Source organism: Alexandromys fortis, unplaced genomic scaffold (assembly GCF_014885135.2).
Source record: "Alexandromys fortis isolate MF-2015 unplaced genomic scaffold, M_Fortis_MF-2015_v1.1 scaffold_356, whole genome shotgun sequence".
Lineage (NCBI taxonomy): Eukaryota > Metazoa > Chordata > Mammalia > Rodentia > Cricetidae > Alexandromys > Alexandromys fortis.
Genome location: NW_026068235.1, coordinates 254,039 through 264,975, shown reverse-complemented (window position 1 = coordinate 264,975; position 10,937 = coordinate 254,039). Strand labels below are relative to the sequence as shown.

Genomic DNA, 10,937 nt, shown 5'->3' with positions numbered 1-10,937 from the left:
TTACAACATATGTCTGCTTATTGTGTGTCCTTTTAAAAGTATACCATTGTTGCAGGAAAAAGGGGCTACTTGTTTGTCCCAGCTGCCCAACTTGCTTACACCCAAAATAACCACACAGAAACACTGCTTGGCCATTAGCTCTAACTTCTTATTGGCTAACTCTTACACATTAGTTTAACCCATCTCCATTAATCTGTGTATCACCATGTGGCAGTGGCTTACTGGAGATTCTAACCAGCGTCCGTCTCAGGTGGAGGATCCATGGCTTCTCTGACTCTGCTCTTCTTCCTCCCAGCATTCATTTCTGTTTCCTCCGCCTACCTAAGTTCCATCCTATCAACTAGGCCAAGGCATTTTCTTTATTCATTAACCAATGAAAGCAGCACACATACAGAAGAGACTCCTACATTATACCATCATATTAGTGTACTTGTAAAACAGTATGAGGAGATAAATCACCCAGGGAAAGGGATGGGTTATCATCAAGGAATGGCTCTTAGTTCAGCCATCTGTGTTGTCTTCAGCAGTGTTTCCCTCTGAGTGTTAAGGAAGTGGTAACTGTAGAGCTTCTCAGGAATAGTGAGCATGAATTCTTATGAGCTCCTATGCTCATGCAAGCTTTGAACATGGACCTCTACCAATTCTAAATAACAAAACTCAGTGAGAGCCTGGTGCATGAGTTAGAAACCTTGGACTCATGCTCAAGAGTCTTCACACAATCTGGTTCTCAGAGATAAAAGGTACCTGAGATACAGGAAGGGGAAGAGGAAGGAACAAAAGTCAGCAGACCCCACTGTCACCTGCCGCATACTGTAGTTCTTACTCTTCACATTCCACAGGTTCTTCCTACCAGCTGATGTGCTACTACAACAATGTGGCCCAGGACAGGCCAGGACTGGGCAGTTTCAGTGTTGGTGATATTGATCCTTGCCTGTGTTCTCACCTCATCTATGCCTTTGCAGAGATTCAGAACAACAGAATCACACAAAGAAGAATGGGTGACTTGACTGACTACCAAATTTTACATACCCTGAAAAACAGGTCAGAGAAGGGAAAACTATTTGTTTGATGTCAATAGTGTCTCTTCTTCTAAAATGTGGCTCAGAAGCAATTTTTAAATGTGCGATCCCAGACAATGCCATCTTTTTACATTTGTATTAACTGAAACTGTATATATTTACCACACAAAACAAACGTTTGCATCCTGTCCATGTCCTGGAATGTTTCAGTACATGGTTGGCATGTATCCATACACACTCATTTCAATGATAAATTTCTCAATTTGGTATTCTAGAATCCATCTTTATTTAATTTTTCTTTTGTGTTTTTTTTTTAGGAGAAAGAGGGAGGGAGAGAGAACACCTTTTATTTATTATGTAAACAGTGTTCTGACTGCATGTATGCCTGCAGGTCAGAAGAAGGCACCATATTTCATTACGAATAGTTGTGAGCCACCATGTGGTTGCTGGGGATTGAACTCAGGACCTCTGGAAGAGCATCCAGAGCTCCTAACTATTGAGTCATATCTCCAGCCCCTTTTGTTTTCTTATAACAATTTTCTAGTCTTTCTTTTCTTACCTACCCTTATAGACTCATCATATAGTTTCATAAGTGAGACCAAGAACATTGGCAAAAACTTTGACTATTCTGCAGCTTCTGTGGCCTCTCTCATCAGTGACTCTTGTAGAGAGGTTCTCACACTTGAAATGGGTTTTGTTTAATGCCTCATTGCCTATAGTCAGGTGCTGCTTTATCTTGTAGGTTTTCTGTGTGCCTACTCTCCCAAAGGTTAACTGTATTTCCTATTAGGAGGTTGCACAGTGGGTTTCTCATACGCACTTCATTTTTCTTGGTTCTCTTTCCTCTGTTTCCTTTCCTCTGTTTCACCCATCTTCCTGCTGAAAGATTTACTCCACATGTATATTCCTCTTCACAGCCATTTAACCTTCATGGCACTGTTCTCGGGCTTTACCCACTATCCAAATCATTCACTTTCTCTTCTCTTGTGTCCTAAGGTATTAATAGTAAACACCAGGAAAATAAACAGTTACATCAGCATGCAAAAGATAACATGTTACTTTTATCATGTTACGTAGGTTGCTTCTCTTGGTAATTTTTCACTTTTATAGATTTCTGCAAAATTTCAAAGTTTTCATTTTCTTTATAGCTACCTAAAATGTACAATATGTTACTTATACATTTGTCACTTGAAGGGAATTTGAAGGGATTCTTTTATGTAGCTATTGAGTATAGAGTTTTAGGGAAAGGGGACATGCAAGTGCCTCTGCAGTGAGGTCTAGTGTAGGCGGCGTAATAACCAGGCTAGCTTAATATGAAACAGCAAATTTTAATGAAGGAATAGCTTACACCATCAGGGATCCAGCGATGAGCAGGAGATACAAAAAAAGAGAGGCCGGCAGACCACCAGATTTATATGTAAACATTAGCCCGAGGCGAACACGCCCCCCATTGGGCAGAGTTTCCCCTACAGTCTAGACTATTTTAGACACATTCACAGAAAAGTTGTGCTCATCAGACTGACTTTTAAATTGACTGCACTATTTTACATACACACCAGGCGTGCATATTTGCTTTATTGTGCTAGATAAAAACAATCATTTTTGTCTTTTGATAATTTAATGGTAGTCATTCTGAATTTTTTGACAGACTATTATATTGAATTCTTTTATTGAAAATAGAGGTTTTTTTCATACACTAAATCTGAGCGTAGTTTCCCCTACCTAAAGTCCTACAAGATCCTGTCTACCTTGCCTCTCATCTGAATTCACACCCTTTCCATCTCTGGTTAAATATTAAACAAGCATCTACGGAATAATGAAAAATAAAATAAGATAAATCAAAAACAATCAAACCACAATAGACAAAAAACAAACAAATGGAAAAGAGCCTAAGATAAAACTACAGAATCAAATACAGACACAGAGATACATGCATTCTTTTTTTATTTTTTTATTTTTTTGATTTTTCGAGACAGGGTTTCTCTGTAGCTTTTGGTTCCTGTCCTGGAACTAGCTCTTGTAGACCAGGCTGGCCTTGAACTCACAGAGATCCGCCTGCCTCTGCCTCCCGAGTGCTGGGATTAAAGGCCTGTGCCACCACCGCCCGACTAGCATTCTTATACATAAGAACCCTGTAAAAATACAAAACCACCAGGCATCATATGCTATATATGCTAAGAACCTGTAAGGTTAAGAAAATATCATGACAAAACATTATGAGACAAAGTACCTCCAAAGACACCACTGAATTTATTGTATATCTTTAAATACACAAAAGGAGCCTATCTTTAACAGTAGTGTATAGCCCCAGTGAGACCCCATTGGAGAACACTAAAGCTTCATTTGGGAGTATTTATCAATTGACAGTAGTTTCTGGGCTAGGGAAGGGGCTTGTGCCCACCTCTCCTTTCAGTTCTGAGACCTCATCTGTTGCAGACCTGTGTAGTCCCTGAGCATCCTGCCAGTCTGTTAGTGCTGCTGTGTTTAGAGGACATTGGACATTCTTCCTTGGTGTCCTTGATCCCTTTTGCCTCTTACAATCTTTCTGCCTTTTCTTCTTCAGGGCTCCCTCTATTCTGGGGGTTTGGGAGGGGAAGGACTTGATGAGGCCATCCTGCTTAGAACTAAGTATTCCAAGGTCTCTCACTCTTTGCACATTGGCACATTGCCGAGCTGTGGGTCTCTGTATTTGTTCCCATCTACTGCATGAGGAAGCTTCTCTGATGATGACTGATCAAGGCACTTCCCTGTAGTACAGTAGAATGTCATTAGTTGTCTTATGACTTTATTCCTTTAGCAGAACAGTTCTATTTTGTTTGCCCTTGTGTCTCAGACCTTTCTGGTCTCAGGTTGTTGGCCACCTGATCAATGTTGGGGACTGATATCATCTAATAGCATGGCCCTAAATAAAATCAGATATGGGTTGTTTACCCCATCAGCTTTGCACCACTACTGCTTAGCTTGGAGCAGTTTTCATCTACATTTCCTGATGGCTAAGGATGTTGATCACTTCTTTAAGTGTTTCTTGGTTCTTTGTTATTCTTTTTTGTATGTATAAACAATCCCTTTGCATTGCTTAATTAGCCTATTTGATTTTCTTCAAATTTAAGATTTGTTCTTTTTTCTTCCACTTTTCTAGTCACTAATCATCTAAGTGATGGATGCCTAGCAAATGTTTTCTCTCATTCAGTGGAATGCCCTTTCATTTCAGTAATAATTTCTTTTTCGTATAGAAGAATCTTTCTTGCAATCTTATTTGTCTATTATTGGTCTGATTTGCTATGTTGCCAGAGTTCTATTCAGAAAATCACTTTTAATATGTGAAAGCACAAATGGGGTTGTGGGGGGAAGCCACTGCAAGTAGGCATGAAGTGTTTTGTGTTCTGGCATGGGCTGGGTCACTAGTGTGGGTAATCTTCCACATTCTCCAGAGTTAAAGACATGGAATTTGGAGGGATTGACTTTCTCAGTTTACCTGGCTCAAGAAAAGCAGCTCAAGCAGGCTATGGGAGACAGGAAAGATTATACGTTTTGAGTGTTGAAGGTCTGCCTAACAGACCTTCTAATCTTTGCCTGTTCTAATCTTTGAATGGGAACTGCAGCTCTAGCAGACTGAAAAGCATAAGAGTTTGCAAATGGTAGATGGGGAGGGACTGCCATATCCCGCATCCAGGTGACAGAGTTCAGCTGGGTCCCACCCAGCTTATTACTCCATACTTAGAGGGAAATGTGAAAATTAAGAAAAGGGGGTAGAAAAAATGGAGATACAAAAGAAATAGACAAACAGACACAGAATAGAGTTGGGAGAGCAACCCAGTAAATACTGTATCCTCCCACATTTATTTTCCATATGTTTATATACCCCAATCAAAAAGAGGGGAAGAAGGCAAAAGACTTCTTTAGCATGATACAAACAACAAACAGAGTAATTACCTCTTCAGTACCTGAAACACCAAGTAATTATATCCTGAGTTAAGTATTCTGTTGTTACTCAGAACAAGCAGCAACCATACCTTAGGCCAAATATCATACAGGCAGCAACACCCTGGGTCAAACCTCCTGTCATAACCTTGAAGGAACAAGAATAGACTTAAACTCTCTGACCTTTAGTCAAGGGGAAGCAGACCCACTTCTGTGGGCTCCAACAAGGGACTACCTTTCCTCCTCTAACTTGGATCTCAAATGTTCCTTACATCATTATAAAAATCCTTTATTATATGTATGGCTTACAAAAGTTTTCTTCCATTCCAAGCTTCATCCTTTATTATTATGGTTCCTCTTTTTTTTACCTTTGCCTTACAGATTAAATCCTAGTATACATTTTTAAATTTGTTGCCTTTGTTTTTATTTCATTTCAAGAAAAATCATGCACAGCCACTGCTATGGAGCTTACTACATGCTTTATTGCAATCATTTGATAAAGTCACATCTAATATTTACTCAATAATTTCAGTTTCAAATAATTTTAGCATATGGTGTGATGCAGAAGGGCAGCTTTCTGTTATGTATTGCATAAGACATTATTTCAAGAAAAATTACTGCATACGATACTCACCCTTTTGGCTCAGGAGTCAGCTGTCAGGTGACAAGGACTTAGATAACATTTCACATTACTATGGTATACAGTATTTGAAAGTTAAACAAAACTAGTTGTAGAAGAGAATAGAAGCTAATTTTAACTTTTTTGTTATAGGAATATAAATACCTGTCAGTTTATTATTTCCAGAAAATCAAATTGAAAATTGGATTATAGCATAAAGGGCTTGAATTGCATTTATTAAAATATATATTTAGTTTGTTATATGTATATATAAATAATATAATGTACATATTATATATAAATATATAAATCTTTATGTCATGCAATGTGATTAAACTATAGTATGATGGATTATGTTAGACAACAACTAATACAAGTCTTAGTACAGGTAACAGAACATTTTTAAAAAAGAGAGACCCACAGAGTATAAAATTTCTCATCTTTAACTTTTTCTTTAAAGGAACAACGAGATGATAACTCTCCTGGCTGTTGGAGGCAGCAATACTGGATCTGCCCCGTAAGTGCTTTGTTCAGAGTCTCTGGTTCATTTATATGAAAACAAGCTAGTTCTATTCTATATGAGTTCTGTTATTTCAATACATTACCATGGGCGTTAAAGATGTCATTTCATGAATTTTGAAATTCAGTTAAATCTTTCACTAGAGCCTAAATAGTAAGTAGAAGATATTGAAAAGGATACCCTGGCTTTCTCGTGTTTAATTTTGGAATGATACGAATGAACAGCATCCTCTGAGCTGTGAGTTAGTGCTTTTCAAACAGCCTGTTCCTAAAACTGTCATGGACAGAGGTGTGACAAATGTCTTTCCATTTTTCTGTGTTCAGGAGAAAAGAAATAAAAGGGAATCTTATGGATAAGAAGATTTATAAGTTTCCCTGTATTTGGAAGACATTTGAAAAAATAAACACAGTTAGCTCAGATATCTGGTTGGTGAAAACACCACAGGAAAATCAGGAATTATAGAGTAGAAAAAAGAAAACCATACTAAGGTACCATGTCTGAGGAAAGTCATGATTTTGGAAGGAGGCAGGATGAAAATCAGAGAGGCCAGGAGAAGGGCTCAGAGGTAGAAATTGAGTTATTCACGGGTTTGATTCCAATGTGCCTTTATTTAATAGCACTACTCATCAAACACAGCTCCTCTGTTTTCAAGGGAGCCATGCCTCCAGACACTGCTATGATTCCTAGTCCTTGCTTCTCGATCTGCCCTTGGAAATACACAAAATCAATGCACATATAATGCAATATATAGGGGTTTAATATTTGAGGTGAGGTGGTAAGCCCATTTTATTTGGTCTATCCATCCTGTAAAAATTCTTAGACAAATGACCACTGATCTAAATAGCAATGTCTGTAGCAATTGGTTGAAAATAATTTGCATACCAAAATAATTTGTTTATTAGAGCTGACCTAAACACATGTTGATTTTCTCTGTAACTTAATTATACTTATGAACCATTTTTTACCAACTTCCTCTTTGTATTATGCCAACTGTACATTTCATTCCATAAAATCTTGGCCTTATGAGATAGTTCAGCTACCGAGAAAGTAGAAGCAGGTTTTTCCACCAGAGAAAATTGGCTGTGAGGAAAGCCTGCTAGTGAAATTTCTCAGGCAGAGTACTGATGGCTGGGGAAGCTCTGACCAGAAACATGGACTCTACATTGTAGGTGACTGGATAAGACACTGAGGTGGGGCATAGTTAGATTTTCTAATATCCATGTTTATTAGATAACTGACAAATTTTTAATGTCATATATCATGAGGTTTTTTTTGATACAGTATCATGTTAAGAAGAGGCAAAATGTTAAAAGCATTTTATTAATTATTATACAATTGTATATACATCTATAATACATGTGAATAGGCAAAATGAATGTGAAGTATCCATAAATGTTCTGTAGGAAATGTCCGAAGCCTTTCAGCAAGAATCCTTGGAAAGCAAGAAGCCAAGGCTGATGGTCACTGCTACAGTAGCTGGTATCATTTCCACCATTGAGTCTGCCTATGAGATACCCCAGCTATCCCAGTAAGTGGTCCCTCTTACTCTTTTTTCATCCCTTGGAATTAAGTCAGAGGACACAAACCCATAGGGGTCTTGCTGCTCCAATGCTTTGCGTACAAGTTTTGGAAATTATGTCTTTTTCCTGAATGAGTGTGGAAAATATTCATCAGAAATTATTTAAGAGTCTCTTTTCCTCAAGGTTCTTGGACTACATCCTGGTCATGACCTACAATCTTCATGACTATAAGGAAGGATACACCGGAAAAAACAGTCCTCTGTACAAATCCCCAACTGACACTGGCACCAATGCCTTCCTTAATATGGTATGTTCCTGAAAAGATGCAATGCAGACCATACTAGACACAACCTAAATGATGAGTAAATTAATACAATAAATATCTAGAAGCATACACAGCTTCTCAAACTACTGGTCATAAATCATTAACAATAAATTTAGATATATGTTTTTGAAAAACCTCTAAAATTATTTTAATCACAGAATCTGTGCTATTGGGAAGTTAACATATACAGCCACAGGTCTTCAGCAGCTGTCTGGGAGTTTTAATTGCCTGCTGTGTTTCAGGATTACATCATGAAGTACTGGGTGAAAAATGGAGCTACAGCTGAGAAGCTTATTGCTGGATTCGCAACATATGCACAGACCTTCTCCCTGACTGACCCATCTAACAATGGAATTGGTGCCCCAACCTCAAGCCCTGGCCCTGAAGGTCCCTACACACAGGAATCTGGGGTCTTGGCCTACTATGAGGTCAGTAGGTTGGCCATCCTGTGCTGTTTCAGTTTCAGGCTGAGAACTGGGCTGTAGCCAGGTGTCAGAGGGTGGAAGATTGGAATCAGCTGAATCTGAATATTCATTCTGTCCAGTTCATACTAGATCTAATAAATGTCCTTCCAAATTTATAAAATGTTTTAATTTATACTTCTTCAGTTATACAAATATACAGTGCTTAACATTAAATACTGTTTCTTCATGTAACAGACCACATACTGATGTGTATCTGCAGTAGCACAGAGGAAAGTTATATCAAAGAATGTATATTACTATGTGGATTCTCTAAATCCAGTGCTTAAATCTGAACATTAGATGAGCATCTGAAGATAGCACTAGCTGGGTGTTCCTCTGTGAACCAGCTCTTTTCTTGGTGAAAATGACTAGGTCCATTTACTAAGGTTTGGGGAAAAGTTGTGACTACTTAGTGACTAAATAGTTTAGATAACTGTGATGCCTCACACCTGTAAACATATTTCAGGCCAAAATGCAGGAGAGATGATAGTTTAAACTTACTGTGTGATACAGACCTAGACTGTATCTAAAACAAAAAATGGGAAAAAAACAAAATGTAAACAAAAGAGAGAATAAAAAGAAAGAAAATTCACCTTTGATATAGTTTAGCTGTAGAGAATTTTCCCTCACTGATCAGCCCCACTTAAAATGTAACTCAATGTCTTTAATTACAAATAACACTCATTTTAAAATGAGGCACAAAAAATACCAAACAAAATACATTTTTCTTTTTTAGCATAATATTTTAAAAATTTGATCTCTTGTCTTTTTAAAGGTTTGTACCTTCCTCACAAAAGGAGCCACTCAGAGCTGGGAAGGCTCTCAGGAAGTGCCCTATGCCTACCAAGGGAATGAGTGGGTTGGCTATGACAATGTCAAGAGCTTTCTTATCAAGGTATGTTCATTCCCTTGAAAGCACAGAAGCCCCAAAATTAAGTGGCAAGAATCAAAATGACTCTTACCCTCTCTCCTGAACCAGGCCCAGTGGCTCAGCAGAACAATTTTGGAGGTGCCATGATCTGGGCCCTTGGCATGGATGACTTCAGTGGCTCTTTCTGTAACCAGGGCAAGTTCCCTCTGACCTCTACAGTGAAGGAAGCCCTCAAGGTGACCAGTGCAAGTAAGTGACAGCAGGGTTATGCAATAGTACAAACATGTCCCTTCACTGAGCCAAAGGCACCCTTGACATGTGTGTCACCCTTGCACGGGGAGAATCTTCCTATTTCATCCCGTTGCTCATCTCCAGTGGGATAAATATCCTGATGCTGTCCAGTACCCAAAGTTCCTTGCTACTGTCTTTCACTCCTTAAGGGAAACAGCATTCAAAGGGACGTGCAAAGATTCCTAAATTTCATGATGTATAGGAACATTTAGAAACTGTACTGACTCTTACTGTACAGTTTCTTTGATGGCTTCCTTGTGAAGGCCATCTTCACTGCCTCACTCTGTCTCCCTGGAAAAACAGGACAGAAATGAATTAAGAGGACTTTAGTTCTTTTCCCAGAATGACCTTTTAATTTTTGTTTGTAACAAGATCTTTTGGATAAGAAGCTTTTATATACGTGGCTTCCGTCAGCACGTAGTGTCATATATGATTTATAACGCAAGACACATTACATTGTAAATGTGTCATTGAAGAAAGATACAAAGACAGGCAATCACATGAGAACACAAAATATACCTGATGTTTTATTTTCTTTTGTTTCTTTAGTGATTTTAGTCAAGACACATAATATCCCTTCCCTCCTCCCTGCCCTTCCTCCAACCCCTGCCAGTTACCTTCCCTCAAGCCCTCCCCTGGGTTTTCACCTCTCATCCTGCTGTCCACTTTTCACTTGTTTATTTTTATGTATGCTCAAATTTATATAAATAGAACAAACTGAGTCCATTTGTTGTGTGTGTCTTGTTTTTAGGCTAACCACTGTGCCTTGTGCAAACAATAAGAACCATTGTCAGTAATATGTATAATATATAGCATATAATTTCTGCCAATATAAAAGAGTATTTCTTGAGGCTTTATTAATCAACCAAGGTGTTATTTCTTTTTCTATAGTTTTTTTGTATTGCTGTTACTGTTTATACTACAGGTACTAACAGTTTGAGTAGAGAATCATTCATAATAATGGGGGTCATCATGAGGCTTCACCTTCCACTGAAAATTCATATATGGTGATGGCTAACTTTTGTCTGAGCTATTTGTCTTGCTGTTTTTGGCAAACAACTCTGAGAAAACCCAACTTTGGGGAGCTATGGTTTCTTTTGCCTTGCAGTTCTCAAGAGACAGAGTGCAGGGCAGACATTGTATCAGGCACCTGCTGGTCACACAGCAGTCACATTCTGGAACCAAAGAGAACAGAAAGTGTTCAGTTACTGCTGAGCTGTTCAATCTCAAGGACTAGCCCTGGTGATGTACTTTTCTCTCCAGAATTCAACTTGTAAAAGTTCAACAAGCTTCCCAAAGATTTCCACCTGCTCTTGAACCAATATTCAGACCTATAAGCCTATGTTGGAGGTTCACATTCCAACAGAAACAATGGGGAAGGAAGAGA

General features: G+C 38.4%; 1 protein-coding gene across 1 annotated transcript; it reads left to right on the top strand.

Moving 5' to 3' along the window:
• The first annotated feature begins 861 nt into the window (after positions 1-861).
• On the top strand, positions 862-10,178 carry LOC126493841 (acidic mammalian chitinase-like). Its single transcript, XM_050130969.1, is given in 8 exon segments — positions 862-1,041; positions 6,020-6,076; positions 7,483-7,607; positions 7,783-7,906; positions 8,167-8,352; positions 9,164-9,283; positions 9,368-9,377; positions 9,380-10,178. Coding segments are annotated over 6 exon segments (699 nt in total). The 5' UTR covers positions 862-1,041; positions 6,020-6,076; positions 7,483-7,485; the 3' UTR covers positions 9,517-10,178.
• Positions 10,179-10,937: the final 759 nt, after the last annotated feature.